The sequence below is a fragment of the Ranitomeya variabilis genome, chromosome 4, assembly GCF_051348905.1.
Source record: "Ranitomeya variabilis isolate aRanVar5 chromosome 4, aRanVar5.hap1, whole genome shotgun sequence".
In the NCBI taxonomy this organism is placed as follows: Eukaryota; Metazoa; Chordata; class Amphibia; order Anura; family Dendrobatidae; genus Ranitomeya; species Ranitomeya variabilis.
In genome coordinates this window covers 429,026,721-429,048,209 of record NC_135235.1, presented here as the reverse complement: position 1 = coordinate 429,048,209, position 21,489 = coordinate 429,026,721, and the positions used below count along the sequence as shown (strand labels likewise).

Sequence of the window (21,489 nt, the reverse complement as noted above, 5' to 3'; positions counted from 1 at the left end):
CCTGCAGGGTCGAGGCGCTGGGGGTTCCTGGTCCCTGGGATAAGGGAGGTCCGCAGATACCTTAAAGCCCGGGTCCGTGCGTCACGTTGCACAAATAGCGGTAGCGGCGCTACAGGCCGCAACCGCAAGCTTAAAATTTAGCCCCTGGCTTTTCCCGCTTCCAGGCCGGAACGTTGACTCCGCCCACCGGCAGTTACCGCCGCCCACTCTCTCTGGCGCTTCTCGTTCTGCGAGAAGTGCCTTCTCTTCCTGATCTCGGCAGCTATCTTTTGACACCACACAGGCTGATGCTGCATCGCTGCTCCAGCGTTTTGAATCACAGCTTCAGGGAGGGATTTCTGTGGACTTGCGGACCTCCCTCGGGGACTCAAGACACAGGACCTGGGTAAGCTGCAGAAACATAGCTTAACCCTTCCCCTGCTAGTAAGCGCTCTCCTCAAGGCTACACTATGTCTCAATCACAGCCTAACAAAAAGTCTGGGAAAACTCACTGTTTTTTGCTGCATGTACCTCTTGTAAGGCATCTCTACCCCGGGGTCACAATAAAGCGTTATGCTCAGCTTGTGAACCGGTGACTGCTCAGGAACCACCTGTTACTGATACCGAACCCAGTGAGCCTAGTCCCCCTGAGTGGGCTACCTCCCTTACTCTGTCTATGGCATCCCTGGCCAAAGCGTTAGACTCGTTCTGAGACCCTTCCTCTAACCAGGGCACTCTTACGGCCAACGCTTCCGATGATCAGAACCCCTTGTACACTAGGGGTCGTACCTTACCAAGGAGCTCTCGCTCTTCCAGGAAAAGGACTCATGCCTTGTCCCTAGACCATCACCGGGTATCGGGTTCTGAGAGTTCCATTTCTCGCTCCCCTTCCCCTTGGGGCTAGTAGAGAACCTGTCTCAGGACGATTCTGACACGTCCCTAGATCAGGAATTTCAACACGATCAGGAGACTCTCTAGTCTCTCATTGAGTCAGTAAACAAGGCCCTGAAGCTAGATGAGGAACCTTTTATCTAAAACGGATCATGCTGTGTCTTTTAAGAGGACCAAGCGAGCTCACAGAGTGTTTGCCAATCATCCCGAATTTAAGGAAATCGTTGACTCTCATAGGATCTGTCCAGATAAACGCTTCACAGGGCAAATTATCACTTTGCTCCTGATCTAACAAAAGATTGGTCACAGTCTCCTCCGGTAGATCCTCCAGTATCGCGCGTAGCTACTACATCTATTTTATCCTCCTCAGAGGGCGCCTCGATTAAAACCCCCACCGATCGACAATATGGCTCGTTCAGCCTTTGAAGCCTCAGCAGCTACACTCTTTCCATCTTTTGCCGCTACGTGGGTGGCTAAGGCTATGACCCATTGGGCTGAGGTCTTGTCTTCAGCTGTTCTGAATACCAATCTTCCCCCCCCCCCCGAGGTAGCAGACCTTGCTACTCAGATAGCCAGGACTGGGGATTTTCTAGTGACTGCGTCTCTGGATGCCGCTGACTGCGCTTCTCAAGCAGCAGCAAACGCCATCACTATTCGAAGGTTCTTATGGCTCAGGGACTGGCGTGCGGATTCTGCTTCCAAAAAGTCATTGACTTCTTTACCATATCAGAGCGGTCGCCTTTTTGGCGAAAAACTCGATCAATTAATTTCCGACGCCACTGGAGGGAAGAGTAAATTTCTCCCACAACAGAGACCCTTTCGGAACCAGCAACAGCAGGCTCGGTCCCGATTTATTTTATTTTATTTATTTTTTTCGTTCCAACTCAAATTGGTCCTCTATTTCCACATCTTCTGGACCCGGCCGGGCACAGTGTAGGGATAGAGGTCCCCAGACCTCTTACAAACCTTTCCCTTCATGGAGAGGCAGGCCTAGGCAGTCAGGATCCAGGGGGTCCAGACCGGGCAGATCTCCCACTCAATGACTCCCCCGTGGTATCCGAGGGACACCCTCAAAGTAGGCGGCCGCCTGCTTTCCTTCAGCGACGCATGGCTCTCGGTCGTTCACGACGAATGGGTCCGCGACCTAGTGTCCTCCGGATACAAGATAGAATTCTCCTCTCTTCCACCAAATCGTTTTTTCCGGTCTTCTCCTCCCAGGGCAAAGGCATCAGAGTTCTTCCAAGCCATAAGCTCTCTAAAAGAAGACTGGGTTATTATCCCGATCCCTCAGAGCGAAAGGTTTGAAGGTTTTTATTCAAACCTGTTCATTGTTCCAAAGAAGGACGGTACAGTACGGCCCATACTGGACCTAAAACTGCTGAACGAGTTCGTCAGGGTGCGACGGTTGCAAATGGAATCGCTTCGTTCTGTCATCACCTCCATGGAAAAAGGCGAGTTCCTGGTGTCTATAGACATCCAGGATGCATACCTCCACATTCCAATTTTCCCCTCACCAGAGGTTCCTTCGCTTCGCAGTTCAGGAACAACACTTCCAATTCGTTGCTTTGCCCTTCGGCCTCGCCACCGCTCCCAGGGTATTCACCAAGGTCATGGCAGCCGCCGTGGCCATCCTTCACACCCGAGGCGTGGTGGTGCTACCGTATCTAGATGATATCCTCATCAAAGGCCCCTCTTTCCACGCCTGCAAGGAGGCCATGAACATCACAATGGATTCTCTTTCTTGCCTGGGTTGGAAGATAAACTTCAAAAAATCTTCCCCAGTACCGGCTCAGCGAATTTCCTTTCTCGGAATGTTACTGGATTCGTCCCAAGGGTTGGTGCTTCTTCCCCTGAAAAAGATCTCAGCCTTACAGCAGGAAGCTCAGAAGCTCTCTCAAACTCGCACTCACGCTCTGCGCTTCAGTATGAGTCCTCGGCAGGATGATAGCAGCTATGGAGGCGGTTCCATTTGCCCAATTACACCTCTGTCCCTTACAGCATGCCCTCCTGGCTGTTTGGGACAGGAACCCGTCCTCCCTCGACTGTCGGTTCTTTCTTTCCCCAGCGAGTCAGACAGTCTCTCAGGTGGTGGACATTGAAGTCCTCCCTGAATCAAGGGAAGTCTTTTCTTCCAGTACATTGGCTAGTTCTGACAACAGATGCCAGTCTTCTAGGCTGGGGAGTGGTGTTCTTGCATCACACTGCACAGGGCCGCTGGTCACTTCAGGAATCACGCCTTCCGATCAACATCTTAAAAATTCGGGCAATCAGGTTAGCTCTTCTCCAGTTCCACTCCTTCCTGGCGGGTCGTCCCATCAGGATTCAGTCCGACAGTGCCACTCCAGTGGCATACATCAACCGACAAGGGGGAACCCGCAACATGGCATCCATGAGCGAGGTAGGCTACATTGTCCGTTGGGCCGAGGAAAACCGCTCAATGATTTCTGCGGTTCACATCCCGGGAGTGGACAATTGGGAGGCAGATTTCCTTAGTCGTCAAAGCCTCGACTCCGGGGAGTGGTCTCTCCATCCGGAGATCTTCCACCAGATCTGCTGTTGTTGGAGAACTCCGGACGTGGATCTGATAGCCTCACGGCTACATTCTACTGCACCATGTCCAGATCACATATTACCACCACAGTGACCGAATAATATCGCATACAAGGGACAAACACCACCGCTCCATGACCATACCACATATTACCACCACAAGGTGACCAATAATACCACATACAAGGAACAAATACTGCCACACCATGTCCACACCACATATTACCACCACAGTGACCGAATAATATCACATACGTAACAACCCTGCCGGCATTACTGCATGGCCTCCCATCCCCCACCTGCCTTACACACCAACTTACTCACTATCCCGGGCCATGCTGTGAGTTCTGTCTTCTGCCGGCTCCATGCTGGGTGCCTCTTGTCTCTTGCCTGCTCTCTGCATACTTCTGGCTGTGTGCATAGGGGGGCGACGCCGGCACTCCCTGGCTCTTATAGAGACTGGGGACATCTTCATAAGGTGTCCGCTGCCAATTGCCAAGAGGCATCAGGTACTTAAAGTATTCCCACACCTAGGAAAAGGCCGATTGGCAAGTTGTCACCTATCCTGCGGATAGGTGATAACTTTTTTTGTCAGAAGAATCCCTTTAATACACTTTGTTATCTTGAAATGTTTTGGGAAAGTTTAAAAATTGGTCTAAGGCACAAATATGTATAGACTCTAATATAAATGTTCACAAGTGAAAACAGTCTTCTGTATAACTGTTCCAGATGATACACATTGTCATTCAGTGAAGCAATTGTTCGGCTGATATAATCTCTTAGTATACATAAACATGGTAATTGGGGAGAGGCATCAGTTGGTCTCCCTCACACTTGGGGGGGGTTTAGGATTCGTAGCTGAACGATAACAAAATGTCATCCATGTGCGTCAGTTTTCAATTACTTAGAAAAAAAAAAAGGCAAAAGGAATCTCAGCACAATAAAGATTTCTCCGTTTTATCATGGACATTAGGGGTTCAGTGATGACTATTATGCACCAATTTGTTGTTACACCCTTCCTGAGTAATTTCCTCTTCTTAACCCATTGCCCAGCCTAATCATTATTTCTATATGCAAGGATTCCATCATGCCCTACTCAGGCCTTACACTCATCTGTTACTCACATAAACTAGTAATGAGCATTTAATTGCTTCACAGGCTCATTTTGGGTAAATGGAGAATAAAATGGATATATAAAACCTCAGCCACATGAAGCAGATTTCAGGGTGGGCTGTGGATTTGATAATCCGCATAATGTCAGTTCTGATTGCTTCTGATTTTTCACTTTGAAATTCACCCTCCACAATAGATAGGGTGAAATTTGGAGCAAATCGGCAAGAAAATCTGTGTTTTTAATCTCACGTAACTTGAATTTTGCTGCAGTTTTGAGGACATTATCCCAAGTCTTGTTTCTCTTACTCCCATGACGGCACCACGGAGAGAGAGGGATCCGCCCTCAGGGACAGGAAACCCACAGGTTAAAAAGGCGGGACCTCTCCTCCACCTCAGTTCGGTTTCCTGTCCCTGACGGGGAATCCACAGTTACCTGACGTCGTGGGATACCGGGGACCATCTGGCCGAATTCAGGCAGCGGGGGGCCCTGCCGCGGTCGTAGGTGGAGGTTCTCCCTGAAGGCACAATCCGGGGTCGGCGGGCCTTGTATGAATGTGCAGGGAAGAGGCAGTGAAGAGGACACCAGTCTGCCTCTTTCCTTCAGCAGCAGCAGCAGCCGGTAATAGGTAGCAGCGGCTACCTGGTATGTTACCGCCGGCTTAGGGCCCTGGGGGTGGCGGTGGTCACCAGCAGGATGCGCCAAACAGGAGACAGCAGCGGCAGCTGCTGCAAGGCTTCCGTCCCTCCTGGGAGCCGACAGGAGCACGCGCGCATGGGGATGGAGAAGAAGAGCGCTATGGGCGAAGCCGCTGATCAACAAATTTCACAATGTGTGAAAAAAAAAGCTAGCAGAGGAAACTGCAATCCCCGCAGAAGAAACGCCCGCAGCAGCGCCATCACCCGCAGCGGAGACCGCAACAGCAGGGCGAACCTGTTCAATGCCACAACTCGGGATCCTTACGCAGCAGAGGCTCCAGCGGATCCGGGAGAAAATCAACGGTTCAAATGGAGGAGGCTTCCCCAAACACCAGAACCGGTATATCTCCCACATTAGGAGGGTAAGTGACCTCCGTGAATGTATATATTCCAAATAGGGATTCATTGTGGAAAGGCACATCGAAAATCAAACATAAAGTGTGCCCACTTTGCTCCACAAATTTACCCGCTACCTGGGTAAAGAAACTCTATGCGACATGCATAGAGAACACCATAAGTGAAGAAACCCCAAGATTCACTTCTGATCTTAAGTACTTAATTAAGTCTCAAGTGAAAGATGCGCTGAAAAGCGTAAAGAACCGTAAAAAGAAACGCAAGGCCAGACATAAATCCCCGGAGTCTAGCGTTAATTATAGTTCAGATAGCTCTACGTCCCCCTCATCATCCTCTGCATCCCCAGAGAGCGAACAAAACTGTTTTCCTATAGAGGAAACGGATGTTCTAGTCAAAATGGTTACAACAACCATGGGACTGGCGGACGCTCACTCTAAAAAACGGTACAAGACCTTATGTTTGGCGGACTAGAACAAAGGAAATGCAGGGCGTTTCCGTTAAACAAAATAATTCAGGCCCTAATAAAAAAGGAGTGGTAAAGGCCAGATAAAAAGTCCTGTTAACACCTAAGAGAAAATACCCATTTGACCAAAATTAGATGTCGCAATTACGAAGGCCTCTAAAAAAAAAAAAAAAAAAAAAAAAAAATTTTTGCATTGCCCTTTGAAGGCATAGGAACTCTCAAAGACCCTATGGATAAGAGGGCCGACATCTTCTTAAAAAGGCTCCCGGGAAGCAGCTAGGGGGGTTAAACCCCGGGATAGCAGCTAGATGTACGGCCAGAGCATGACTAGATCACCTGGAGACCCAATTAAAAGATAAGACTTCAAGAGAATCTATATTAGACTCTGTCAGTAATGAGGGGAGCCGCGGCATGTATAGCGGACGCCTCCATAAATTCAGTGAACTGACAGCAAGATCAGCCTCATTCTCAAACGCAGCAAAAAGAGCGCTTTGACTGAAGTGCTGGCCAGGTGATCTACAAACTAAGGCCAAGCTATGCTCCATACCATGTCAGGGCGAATTTTTATTCGGGCACCCTGGATGACAATCTTGAAAAAGCTGTAGACAAGAGAAGAAAAGAAAAGAGAAAAAAAAAATGCCTTCCCAGGTTTTCCCAATCAGTCTTATAGACGACCCTTTTGAGGTAGAGGATGGGAGGATAAGAAATTTAAAGGCAGAGGCTTCATGTTTAACAAACAGGATGATAAGAAGCTGCCCCAATGAAGGTGCGCCTCAGGTAGGAGGGAGACTGACATACTTTCTGCAAGCCTGGGGGAGAAAAAAAAAATAAAAATCAGTAAGCACGTGAACTTTAAACATAATCAAGACGGGTCTGAAGTTGAATTTCCATACGATGCCACATCATCAAATTGTCGCAACACCACAGAGGAAATCAGAGATCAAACAGCTGGCCATTCAAAAGGAAGTCTACAGTCTCCTTTTAAAGAACGTCCTACAGGAGGACCCACAGCAGGAGGAGACAACAGGTTTCTACTCCCCTCTTTTTCTACGGACAAAGCCAGATGGAACTTTCAGGACAATAATAAACCTGAAGAACTTAAACAAATACCTTATGATAGACAGCTTCAAGATGGAAGCAATAAAATCATGTGTCAGAACCCTTCATCCATCTTGCTTTATGACTGTAATAGACCTAAAAGACGCATACTACCATGTGCCGATCCATCCGGATCACCGAAAATATCTCAGAGTGGCGGTTAGTGATGCAAGGGGAACTGAGGCATTATCAATTCAAAGCTCTCCCCTTTGGTCTTGCCATAGCCCCGAGGGTGTTTACAAAATTAATGGCAGAAGTGATGGCTCACATAAGGAACAATTAACCCATCTTGTTCCCTTATCTGGACGACCTCCTAGTGATGGGCAGATCCTCTCTCCATTGCAGTCAGCAGTTGGACGACAGCCCTATCAAATCTGAGTTGGTTATTGAACCTAGAGATATCCAAAATTATCCCAACACAAGTACAGCAGTACTTAGGGATAATAATAGACTCAACAAAACGAGAGTCGTCTCACAGAGTTAAAAATTTCCAACATGACACAACTAGTGGAGCACTTAAGACATTCTCCAGTCATTTCTTTAAGGAAAGCAATGTCCATATTAGGATCGATGACAGCCTGCATTCCAGCGGTCCAGTGGGCTCAGTATCATTCCAGAGATCTCCAGTGGGAAATCCCGCCTAGAAGGAGATTTAGAAAATCGCTTGAAAATCTCCTCGCAAACAATGACTTCCCTAGCCTGGTGGATAGACTTGACCAATCTCGCCAGGGGGGTTCCATGGATATGGCCGGTCTCAGTAACCCTCACCACAGATGCAATTCCATGGGGTTGGGGAGCTCGCTTAAAAGATCAAATTGCCCAGGGCCCACGGTCAGAAGGGGAAAAGCTCTTCACTTCAAACATGAAAGAGCTTTTGGCAGTAAATACGCGCTAGACCATTTCTTAGTTTCCCTCCGTTCCCATCACGTAAGGGTACTGACTGACAACAGGATGGTAGTGGCGTATTTGAATCACCAGGGGGGTACGAGGTTCCAATCCCTGATGGAAGTGACGAAATCCATTCTGTTACAAGCAGAATCCAACCTATCCTCCCTAACAGCCCTTCATATCAAAGGGACAGAAAATCAGACAGCAGATTTCTTAGCAGAACACAGCTAAAGCAGGGGGAATAGGAATTAACCCAGCAAATATTCAACCACATAGTGGACCGTTGGGGGACCCCGGATATAGGTCTATTCGAGAACAGTCAAAACCGGAAAACAGAGACCTTCAGTCCAATAGATCCACGGGGGAATCCAGTGACCCTAGATGCCTTTCTAATTCCCTGGAATTTCCAAATAGCATACGCCTTTCCCCCGATAGCATTAATTCCATTAGTCCTGAGGAAAATCCAGGACAACAGAGCAAAGATGATCATGATTGCCCCGTTTTGGCCAAAAAGAACGCGGTTCCCATGGTTACGCCTAATGTCGGTAACAGACCCTTGGGTCCTCCCAGATAGCCCGAATCTTCTGCGCCCGGGGCCAATAAACCATCCACAAGTAAAAAACTTGCATAAGGCAGCCTGGAATTTGAGAGGGAACTTTTGACCAGGAAAGGGTTTTCTCCAAATTTAGTCTGAACTCTGTTAACCAGTAGGAATCCAGTAACTACCAGAGCGTATGGCAAAGTCTGGAAAAGATTCCTCTCTAATTCAGGTATCAGCTTATCGGGAGAGACCCCAGTTCAGGAAATACTAGAATTCCTCCAAAAAGGATTAGAGAAAGGCTTGGCAACGAGCACCCTAAAAGTTCAAGTCGCAGCATTGGGCGCCCTTTATAACTGTGACTTGGAAGGGAACCACTGGATTAAAAGGTTTGTTAAAGCTTTAACTAGATATAGGCCAGTCGTACATCATACTACGCCTCCCTGGGATCTGAACCTAGTACCTTCTGCACTAACCAAAGCGCCTTTTGAACCCTTATCACAGGCTTCCTTAAAAATAGTTTCCCTGAAAACCTCCCTACTGGTAGCACTAACCTCGGCTTGCAGGATCAGTGACTTACAGGCTCTATCAGCTTATCCGCCTCTAACCCAAATAAAAAAGGACCGCGTAGTCCTTAGAACTGATCCATCCTGCCTTCCTAAAGTGGCATCATGCTTCCATAGATCCCAGGAGATATCCTTACCATGCTTTTGTCCAAACCCCAAAAATAAAAAGGGAAAAAACCTTGCACACACTAGATGTGAAGAGATGTCTCACCCAATATATATCAGCCACGAGGGAGTGTAGGAAAGGGAGGTCTCTGTTTGTCTATTTTCAGGGGCCAAACAAAGGACACAAAGCATCAAAAGCCACGTTGGCAAGATGGATAAGGGACGCCATTGCCTGTCATACGCCTCATCCAAGGAAGCCATTCCAGAAGGAATTAAGGCTCATTCAACCAGATTGGTGGCGACCTCTTGGACAGAGCGAGCTGGAGCATCACTTGACCAGATATGTAGAGCAGCCACTTGGTCCTCTTCCTCTACTTTCTTTAAGCACTACCAGCTTGACCTATCTTCCTCTTCAGACTTAACCTTCGGGAGAAGGGTTCTGGAGGCAGTAATCCCACCCTAAAACTCACATCCTATGAAATTCTCTCCGTGGTGCCGTCATGGGAGTAAGAGAATATCGTAGTTACTCACCGATAACGGTATTTCTCTGATCCCATGACGGCACCTGTATATTCCCTCCCTTCACATATGGGTGTGCACACTACTAGTTAGCCGTTAATGCTTAGCCACGCGGTGCGGAAAAGGAAAAAAAAAAAAAGGGCTGAAATTTCGTGACATCTCTACATTTTTGGTCCAGAATATATTGGCCAAATTTCAATAAAATATCTCCACCCGCTTCCGAGATAAGGGGTCGAGATCTTTTTGCATCCATAACAAGCTGCATAGGTACAAATGTACCTCATATATTTTGAATGAAGATAATGCAAGGGAAAAAGCATAATTTTTTTTTTAATGATAATGCTATTTAACTATTATAAACAAGTAAAAAACTGTTCATTTACATTATAAAAGAAAATGTAAGAAACTTTTTTTTATTGATTTTCTTTGCAAGTAATGCATGTTGGCTTTGCTACAGAGTGTTCATCGCAAATGGGTTTCACACAAACCACACAAGACTTTCTAGTCTTGCGTTGTTTTCGCCTCAGGTCTCTGCAGACATAGCAACTACCAACAACAGGGGAGGGTCCACGACTACCATGAGGTATGTTGGGGCCAGCTGCTGGCTGCGATGCTACCACAATGCATCGTCCAAGCACCATTTCTACTGCACCTCGAAGAAAATGGTTTCTCATTATCATTTTGTTTGTACTACGATCTTCAATTGCAATCATACACAGCTGATTTGCGAGATCTTTCAGGAACTTTCTTCGTTGATCCTTTGCCCTGAAGCTTGGATTGTGTTCTCTGTAGATGATGTAGGATGATAACCCACTGACATCAATCATATTGTAGAAAAATGCCAAAGTCCAACGTGATGTTCGTCGTTTCACAGTGTACTCTCCCAACATTTTATCCATAACATCAACTCCACCTTTTGTTATGTTGTAGTATTTTATTATCTCTGGCTTGGCTGCTAGTGTCTCTTCAACTTCTCCCGTCATGTGCATAGATGATAGAAGCACGACTGATTTGTTCTTCTTTGGTACATATGAACAGACTGTTGCATCATGATTGTAGGCAAAATTTGTCGAGTTTACAGGCCTTTCTTTGGCAGGCTGCATGTTGTTAGGTAGGAACCTTTTGTTTTTTCTCACTGTACCAACTAGTGTCATGTTCCAGGAGTTCAATACCTTAGCTAGTTCCATGGTTGTAAAGAAGTTATCGGTGGTGACATTTCTTCCAGAGCCTTTATACGAGCTCACTAGGTCCAATACTGTTCGTTCTCCAATGTTTACTTGTCGAGGACCATCAGTTGGTTTCCCAGTGTAGAGCTGACCTTGTAAAGGGTAGGCATTTGATGAGTCACAAGCCCAGAAAATCTTTATGCCATATTTAGCTGGTTTTGAAGGTATATACTGGGTAAATTTAGTATGACCTCTAAATGGAAATAATTGCTCGTCGACGGTGATACAATGATATGGCTTGTAGGCTCTCTCCAGATTACTGTTCAGCATTGTCCAGATGTCCCGTATTGGTGCAGCTTTATCTGTTTGCACACGTTCTGCACGTGTATTTTCGTTGTCAAACCTGATAAATCTGAGTATCATCTTGAAGCGGTCACGAGACATGGCTGCACGTATAAGAGGCAGAGCAGCAACATTCCACATTTCCTCCAGATTCTCTTTGTTGGCTCTGTGCACACCAGCAGCAATCAGTATGCCCAAAAATGCATGAAGTTCAGTTTCAGTAAATTGCTTGAATGTTTTTTGTGGTGGCCGTTTGGAAGAATCAGGAAAACGTTGTTCCAGTTCGTTGTTGTAAGCATCACAAACTCTCTTGGCCTTTCGATTCGTTTCCCGTAATATGATGTCACACATCTCGGGAGTCATGATGGACTTGAATAGCTCTTTTGCTGTATATAGGTTGCTGATTGCTGCAGGGCCACCTCTTTGTCGTAGGACATTACGAGATTTTGTTTGTGCATTTGGCAGTGGATTACTGCACCATTGAGTTTCATCCTTAGCAGTCCAAATGTCGCCTGCACTTTGAGGCACAGAATCATCCTCAACACTTTCGTCTGATTCGTATTCATTTTCATGCTCTATGACCATTTCTTGTTCAATGTCTGAATCTTCTTCAGTAACATCCACTTGTGGTACATAGTTTTCATCATCAGATGCAACATATGGTTCATCCTCATGCTCAGAATCAGATTCTTCTAGCATTCGCATTATTTCGTCAGACGTAAATCTGTAAATATGAAAAAATGTAAAATAAATAATTTTCCGAAATACTACATTATTGGCTTTTCACAAAATTATACTAACCTGCAAACACGTTTTCTTGGATTATGGCGGAAACTAGATCCAGCATTACTATCACTCATGATGACTTGCTAGATGAATTTTGGCTTCGTATTTTGTGCTGAATATAAATAAAACATCGTAAAACAATATGTAGATACTAATTATTATCCATTTTTCGTATAAAAATTATACCTATAGTGATAAGTTTCATACAAAATATATGTAAGCCAAGTCCAGGCTGAAAGACAATTTGACTGTTCTGTCCCCACATAATGAGAATAAAGGTATAACTGGCTGTTAGATGCTGTGAGACTTTCCTACCTTCGTTTCCAAGAAATTGAAGACTTCATCTCATTGCTGTGAGCACACATTTCTAGGCTTGTGAACAGCAAAATGGCTAATGAGAGGAGGGAGGCAGGAAGACAAGTAGAAGCCACTCCCAGTTTGAATTAACTTAATTGACAGCAACATAAGTGACCAGTAACAACACTGAACAATAGATATCAGCATAACATTTGTAGCTGAATGAACTTTAGTTTCTGAAACCAAGTAAAGTCTTCCCACAGTGGAGGTATATGTGAAGGTACAATTGTACCTATGCAGCCTGTTAAGGTTGTAAAATTATGCAGCCTGACAAGGGTTAACCTGTGGGTTTCCTGTCCCTGAGGGCGGATCCCTCTCTCTCCGTGGTGCCGTCATGGGATCAGAGAAATACCGTTATCGGTGAGTAACTACGATATTTATGCTTATGTATACTTCCATACTATTTTGGGGTCTTGCCCCTAAAACACTCTGGTTTAGGGTGTATACACTCATTTAAGGATTATTAAATATCCAATAGATAGGTGATGACTTGCAGACAGGTATGAGAACAACAGCTCAGAGACCCTGTAATCTCAGGCAGTCCCATAGAAAAATAATGAAGCGGCCACATCTCGGATACAGTTTCTTGCATGCATAGCTTTCATACTCCTTGAACATTTGCACATTTTTCCATGTTACACCCAGAAACTTAAATGTTTATTTGGATTTTATGTGATATACTAACACAGAGTAACAATTATTGTGAAGTGTAAAGGAAATACAGTGGGGCAAAAAAGTATTTAGTCAGTCAGCAATAGTGCAAGTTCCACCACTTAAAAAGATGAGAGGCGTCTGTAATTTACATCATAGGTAGACCTCAACTATGGGAGACAAACTGAGATAAAAAAATCCAGAAAATCACATTGTCTGCTTTTTTATCATTTTATTTGCATATTATGGTGGAAAATAAGTATTTGGTCAGAAACAAAATTTCATCTCAATACTTTGTAATATATCCTTTGTTGGCAATGACAGAGGTCAAACGTTTTCTGTAAGTCTTCACAAGGTTGCCACACACTGTTGTTGGTATGTTGGCCCATTCCTCCATGCAGATCTCCTCTAGAGCAGTGATGTTTTTGGCTTTTCGCTTGGCAACACTGACTTTCAACTCCCTCCAAAGGTTTTCTATAGGGTTGAGATCTGGAGACTGGCTAGGCCACTCCAGGACCTTGAAATGCTTCTTACGAAGCCACTCCTTCGTTGCCCTGGCGGTGTGCTTTGGATCATTGTCATGTTGAAAGACCCAGCCACGTTTCATCTTCAATGCCCTTGCTGATGGAAGGAGGTTTGCACTCAAAATCTCACGATTAGTGTTGAGCGATACCGTCCGATACTTGAAAGTATCGGTATCGGAAAGTATCGGCCGATACCGGCAAAGTATCGGATCCAATCCGATACCGATACCCGATACCAATACAAGTCAATGGGACTCAGGTATCGGACGGTATTCCTGATGGTTCCCAGGGTCTGAAGGAGAGGAAACTCTCCTTCAGGCCCTGGGAACCATATTAATGTGTAAAAGAAAGAATTAAAATAAAAAATATTGCTATACTCACCTGTCCGACGCAGCCGGGACCTCAGCGAGGGAACCGGCAGCGTTGTTTGTTTAAAATTCGCGCTTTTACTTGGTTACGTGAAGTCCCGGCTTGTGATTGGTCAGGGCGGCCATGTTGCCGGGACGCGGACCAATCACAGCAAGCCGTGACGAAATTACGTCACGGCTTGCTGTGATTGGTCCGCGTCCCGGCAACATGGCCGCCATTAACCAATCACAAGCCGGGACGTCACGGGAGGCTGGACACGCGCGCTTTTCAAAATACGCGCATGTCCAGCCTCCCGTGACGTCCCGGCTTGTGATTGGTTAATGGCGGCCATGTTGCCGGGACGTCACTGGAGGCTGGACACGCGCGCTTTTCAAAATACGCGCATGTCCAGCCTCCCGTGACGTCACGGCTTGTGATTGGTTAATGGCGGCCATGTTGCCGGGACGCGGACCAATCACAGCAAGCCGTGACGTAATTTCGTCACGGCTTGCTGTGATTGGTCCGCGTCCCGGCAACATGGCCGCCCTGACCAATCACAAGCCGGGACTTCACGTAACCAAGTAAAAGCGCGAAATTTAAACAAACAACGCTGCCGGTTCCCTCGCTGAGATCCCGGCTGCGTCGGACAGGTGAGTATAGCGATATTTTTTATTTTAATTCTCTTTTTTACACATTATTACATTAATGTTGTTGCGATACCCGATACCCGATACCACAAAAGTATCGGATCTCGGTATCGGAAATTCCGATACAGCAAGTATCGGCCGATACCCGATACTTGCAGTATCGGAATGCTCAACACTACTCACGATACATGGCCCCATTCATTCTTTCATGTACCCGGATCAGTCGTCCTGGCCCCTTTGCAGAGAAACAGCCCCAAAGCATGATGTTTCCACCACCATGCTTTACAGTAGGTATGGTGTTTGATGGATGCAACTCAGTATTCTTTTTCCTCCAAACACGACAAGTTGTGTTTCTACCAAACAGTTCCAGTTTGGATTCATCAGACCATAGGACATTCTCCCAAAACTCCTCTGGATCATCCAAATGCTCTCTAGCAAACTTCAGACGGGCCCGGACATGTACTGGCTTAAGCAGTGGGACACGTCTGGCACTGCAGGATCTGAGTCCATGGTGGCGTAGTGTGTTACTTATGGTAGGCCTTGTTACTTTGGTCCCAGCTCTCTGCAGTTCATTCACTAGGTCCCCCCGCGTGGTTCTGGGATTTTTGCTCACCATTCTTGTGATCATTCTGACCCCACGGGGTGGGATTTTGCGTGGAGCCCCAGATCGAGGGAGATTATCAGTGGTCTTGAATGTCTTCCATTTTCTAATTATTGCTCCCACTGTTGATTTCTTCACTCCAAGCTGGTTGGCTATTGCAGATTCAGTCTTCCCAGCCTGGTGCAGGGCTACAATTTTGTTTCTGGTGTCCTTTGACAGCTCTTTGGTCTTCACCATAGTGGAGTTTGGAGTCAGACTGTTTGAGGGTGTGCACAGGTGTCTTTTTATACTGATAACAAGTTTAAACAGGTGCCATTACTACAGGTAATGAGTGGAGGAAAGAGGAGACTCTTAAAGAAGAAGTTACAGGTCTGTGAGAGCCAGAAATCTTGATTGTTTGTTTCTGACCAAATACTTATTTTCCACCATAATATGCAAATAAAATGATAAAAAAACAGACAATGTGATTTTCTGGATTATTTTTTCTCAGTTTGTCTCCCATAGTTGAGGTCTACCTATGATGTAAATTACAGACGCCTCTCATCTTTTTAAGTGGTGGAACTTGCACTATTGCTGACTGACTAAATACTTTTTTGCCCCACTGTATATGGTTATATATATACATGGTTTTCTAATTATTTTAAAAATATTAATCTGCCAATTGTGAGTCAATATTTTGTAGGACCACCTTTTGTTGAAATTACTGCTGCAAGTCTTTTGGAGTATGTCTCTACCAGTTTTGCACATCTAGAGGCTGAGATTTTTGCCCGTTCATTTTTGCAAACTAGCTCTACCTCAGTGAGATTGGATGGAGGTGTCTGTGAGCAGCAATTTTTAAGTCTTCTCATAGATTCTCAATGAGATTTAGGTCTGAACTGTGACTGGGCCATTCACACACATGAATATGCTATCATTGTAGCTTTGGCAGTTAATGGTCGTTGTCCTGCTGGATGGTGAACCTACACCACAGTCTCAAGTGTTTTGCAGCCTCTAACAGGTTTTCTTTCAGGATTGCCCTGTATTTAGCTCCATCCATCTTCACATCAGCTCTTAACTAGCTTCCCTGTCCTTGCGGAAAAAAAGCATTCCTACAAGGATGTAGCTGCCACCACCATGTTTGATGGTGGGAAGGGTGTTTTCAGGGTGATGAGAAGTGTTCACTTTCCACAACACATAGGCTTTACATTTTGCCCAAAAAGTTCTACTTTAGTCTCGCCTGACCAGAGTATCATCTTCCACATGCTGTGTCTCCTAGGTGACTTTTTGCAAACTAAGACTTCTTATTGCTTGCTTTCTTATTTGCCTCAAGGGCCAGATTTGTGGAGTATACAACTAATAGTTGTCCTGTAAAGAGATTTTCCCACCTGAGCTGTGGATCTCTGCAGCTCCTCCACTCCAGAGTGACCATGGGTCTCTTGGCTGCTTCTCTAATTAGTGCTTTCCTTGCTTGGTATGGCTTAGATGGACTGACATATATTTGTAGGTTTGTGCCATACTCCTTCCATTTTTAGATGATGGGTAGAATAGTGCTCTGTCAGATGTTCAGACTACAGGGGGCTGAATACAAATCTACATCACAATTATCAGATTATTTTTAAAATAGAAAACCATGTTTAATTTCCTTTACACATAACAAATAATTGGTACTTTGTGTTGGTATCTACTATATAATTGTCTAAGGGTCACTTCTGTCTGTCCTTCTGTCTGTCTGTCACAGAAATCCCAAGTCGCTGATTGGTCGTGGCTGTTTTGCCGCGACCAATCAGCGATGGGCACAGTCTGGCGGCGAAATGGCCACTCCTTCCTCCCCGCAGTCAGTGCCCGCTCCATATTCCCCTCCTGTCAGCCCTCACACAGGGTTAATGGCAGCGGTAACGGACCGCGTTATGCCGCTGTGTAACGCACTCCGTTACCGCTGCTATTAACCCTGTGTGACCAACTTTTTACTATTGATGCTGCCTATGCTAGGGGTCAAACAGAGATTATATTTTTGTCTCTGCTACAGAACACTCCATAGATTATAACCTGGAGAGACATACGGCAAAGAAGGAGACTGTAAATCAGAGGCAGATCCTGACCAAGGAGGTACAGAACTTGAAGCAGGAGAAGAATAAGCAGGTGGGTGATGTGCAAAGGTTTTTTTCTTGATAGCCTTCCAGATTCTCCATAACTATGTGGTTGGTTTCTCCTATAGTTCCTGGACTTGATGGGAACCATTGATAAACAGCGAGAGGAGATGAGCCGCTGCACAAGGTTTGTCTGCTCGCAGGTTAACATCATCTAGAAAATCATGTTTTCTATTTCTCATTTTTCCTCTCCTCTTACTATTAGAACGACAACTTTACACGTCAGCAAACTTCAAGAGGCATTGGATGACAGGAAATCTGTTGTAAATTCCCTGACCTCCAAGTAAGGACTTCTGTGAGTCATTGTTATTATCAGATTAGGTGAAGCCCCAGCTATGATTTATATCCCATTTCTTGTGCCAAGAGAGTTCCTGGTGTATAGGTCAAACGGGTGTATTAACCCATTATTTACTCACCCAGTAAAGGGCACAGGCAGTGTGGGTTTAGCCTCCATCGGCCTGGTATACTGTCTGAGTCTCCCAGGGAAATGCAGTATATAGTAAAAATCACATTCTCCTATGAAATCCATCCCAAGGCTGGGCCTCACTGGAGGACCATGATAACAGCGACGGGGTGCCTTCAGCAAGACCACGGTTGCCATGAAAAGCCATTTTGTTTCCTCGCAGTCACATAACGGACTGTAAGTGCCCGAATGGACCCCCACCGGAATCGCACTACTTGAATCAAAGATTATATATATATATATATTTTTTTTTTTTACTTTTACTGTAGCAAGCTGCAGCTACTAGGTAATTACTGCTCCAATGAAATCCTGCCTTCCTATTAATATAAAAGATACCTCCTCATCATCCACCTCTTACCCCTGGATGAAGTGGGGTCAAACGCACGTTGGGGTGGAGGCTAATACAGTGACACCTCTGTACTCAATATGAGGGGTCAGTATTATGATATATGTACGTTCTCTAGATTTCAGTGTATTACATTGCACCATTCTTTAGGCATTACCTTTTAGATTTTGTCAACGATGCCACTGTTTTGTATGAGCCGTCTGCCATCTAGTGCCTTTATATGGTAATGCAGTATACTTAATAGTACTCTGCCACAGCCTCTCCTCTGTTTTCTTGTGTTTTTGTCTACATATGTTCTTTTAACAATTTGTGTTATGTTTTTCAACAAATTAGTAATAACAATATTATATTTTTGAATAATTATGAAGTAAATTGATATACTGATTTGGCTTTTATCCCAAGTCATATTGCAAGACTCATTAAGGGTTGATTGTGACTTGTAGGATCGGTACTTCCATCAGGTGGCACTATAGAGATCAAGTCCTCTTTTTCTCTGAAGAGGCAGTTTGGATATATGGAAATATTAATTTGAATCCAGTTCTGCTTTTGCACAGCTGCAGCTTGTTACAATGTATCAATGATGGTAAAAGAAGAAGGCTCCTACTGCCGATGTGATTAGCCCACGGGAGTGTGTCCAGAATCGGTACATTGTGACAGACTATCTGCTGGGCGAATAAGATTTTGGTTCTTCATCTGATTATGAAAGATCTATGATCAAAGCATACTAATGGGCTCCCTTACATTTTATTCATAACTATGTCATGTGCCGTATCTTGTTGAATCATGCTGCAAGAACTCTGGCCGTTTGATTCAGATACAACCTGCAAAATTTCACCTCTTTTCAGAGAAAATATACTTTTAAAAGCCGGCCGGAGACTGTGTCTTCGTTGACCGGATCCCAGCAGTTTATCCTCGTCTCCTTACTCTGTGTGTATAGGGATAGACCTGTCAGTCTAGGCGATTGGGTCCGGGAGAAGCTGCCAGAGACGAGTCTTAGTGAGACTGATGTTTTCTCCGAAACGCCGCACCGTTTCAGAGTAACCTATACATGGCTGGTATAAAACAGCCAGCATCTGGTCCATTCGAGCAGCGTGAAACTCCTAACAGCATGTCTTCTGTCTGCAGGTTACACATGACTGATGCCGCCCTGGCTTTATCACAGCAGAAAGCGCAAGATCTTGGGGTGATCCTGACTCAAACAAAGCGGGAAAGCTCCAGTATGAGAGAACTACATGCCAAGGAACTGAGGAAGGAGAAGGAGGTCAGGAGAGGTGTGAGGGACAGGGTGCAGATAACAGTATGATGTGCCTTTAACAGGTACTGTCTAGGAGAAAGGTGCACTTAAAAAGGTATTCCAGCCTGAAGCATTTGTCACCTCTCCGCTGGATATATGCTAAATGGAGGGGGTTTGCTTGCCAAGGCTCAGCTGCTAGTCATCACAATGGAGGTTGTTGGTCTTTTAAAGCAGCTGAGCCTTGGCAACCATTCACTCCGTCACTCTACTCCAAGCCTATGGCACCTCCATAAAGGGCTGATGGGTGCTTCAAGCTGGAGAACCCTTTTACAGGCGCTCCATGTGCTTCACTGATGTTGCTCAAGTACATGAGAAGCACACGATTTTATGGAACTTTGTTTTATTGTAATGGGAGAAAAGTAATTGATAATTAAGCTTAATTTTGTTTAGAATTAGTGGCGCTGGCAAAATGGTAATGTTCAGGTCCATTTACGCTGCACTGTGAAAATGTTAGCCAGTCGTCTAATATCCTGATTACACAAGCAGACCACCATTCCGATATGCAATGAGCGATCTGTAATGGATCATTCAGTATACATAGCCTGCCATTGTTCTCGGCAGCACAAGTTTTGTTTCCACAGGATGATGTGCTTCTGAGAACAATGCTCATTTGTGCAAATCAAAAGAGCATTTCACCCGACGAACAAGCATTTTGTCGGGTGATTGGCAACCTTGTAGACTGCAAGATAATCATAGCAGGAACACTCGTTCACAATTACTGTGCATTATAAAAGCCATCTTCCCCATGGCAACTAATCAGTAGTTATAGGTTTTAGGCAGAGAGAATCTTGTCAGATCCCCTTTTTTCAGGATATTTTTGTCCAAAGAGGGGTGTCCCTTATTCTGAATTCCCCTGTGTGAGGCAGAATAAAGAGCAGCTAACCAGTATCAGTGACAGATCAGGCTTCCCCTTATTATCAGCATATCCCAGGAGCTGGTCCCACTGTGATCAACTGGTAAGTGGAGTAGCTTCCATGTTAACCCTTTATTACCACTTGCCATATGTTTATTACATGAATGCTAAATAGTGATGAGCGGAAGTTTTCGTTACTCGAGTTTGCCTAGGGTGCTTGGGTGTGCACTGAGTATCGCGGGTGCTCCAGTGACATGTTCGAGTCCCGGCGACCTCCTATTTCGCGGCTGTTAGACATCCACAAAACATGCAGGAATTGCTCATGTTTGTCATGCAGTTCCCCCATGTTTTGTGACTGGCTAACAATTGGTACAACATGCAGCCACAGGGACGCAATACTTGGTCCCTACCCAAGCATCCTTTTTTTTAACTCAAATAAATTTTTATTAAGAATAACATTACAATTGACACGTTACATTCTTGTTTTCAGTACAAAGTTTTCCCCCCAAACGAACCCCGCAATCCCAACTTATCCCCCCCCCCCCCAATAAGACAGCCCACCTTGTTTAATAGCTCCACACTCAAATCTATAGGATGACTATCCCCTCAGTTAGGACCATAGGCCACGTGTTATGTTTTCACCAATTCAGGGTCTTGATTCACCCGGTCTCTATAACAAACCTATCCCATGGCAAGCCACGGAGACCACAGCTTATCGAACATCTACCCAAGCATCCTAGGCAAACTCGAGCTACGGGCACTGGCGCTCATCACTAATGCTAAATAGTTAGTGGCACGCGCCTTAAGTATGTAATGTGGGAGTTGTAGGGACACAGAAGCTATGCCTGCATCAGTCACAACAGCCAACAATGGAAATTACAATGATCCCATCAGGTGCCATGTTCAATAAATGTCGCCCCATCTATTCCCTACAGATTCCCTTCCCTATAGATCGAACATGCTGTTTATCCTGCATGATGAACATAAAAAAAAAACTGATTTATTTTTTTTTTTATCACAGCTTTACCCAAAAATGGAAAATAAATAAATTGTATACCCTAAAATGGTACCAAAGTAAACTGCAGCTTAGCCCACAAAAAACATAAAACAAAATTAATGAAACAAAAGTAAAGGAACAACTCCCTAATACTCTCATAGTAACAATAAGATTTTATTATTACCACAAGACCGAACACTATAAAAACAAATCTAAAAAATATATGTA

The 21,489-nt window shown here is 45.1% G+C and overlaps 1 protein-coding gene across 1 annotated transcript in view; it reads left to right on the top strand.

Moving 5' to 3' along the window:
• Window positions 1-21,489, top strand: part of LRRC45 (leucine rich repeat containing 45) — a 54,748-nt gene that overhangs the window by 5,265 nt on the left and 27,994 nt on the right. Inside the window, exons 7-10 of the mRNA XM_077251409.1 lie at window positions 17,188-17,300; window positions 17,377-17,435; window positions 17,514-17,591; window positions 19,243-19,378. Of these exons, the coding sequence (XP_077107524.1) occupies window positions 17,188-17,300; window positions 17,377-17,435; window positions 17,514-17,591; window positions 19,243-19,378 (386 nt within the window). The remainder of the gene's footprint in view (window positions 1-17,187; window positions 17,301-17,376; window positions 17,436-17,513; window positions 17,592-19,242; window positions 19,379-21,489) is intronic.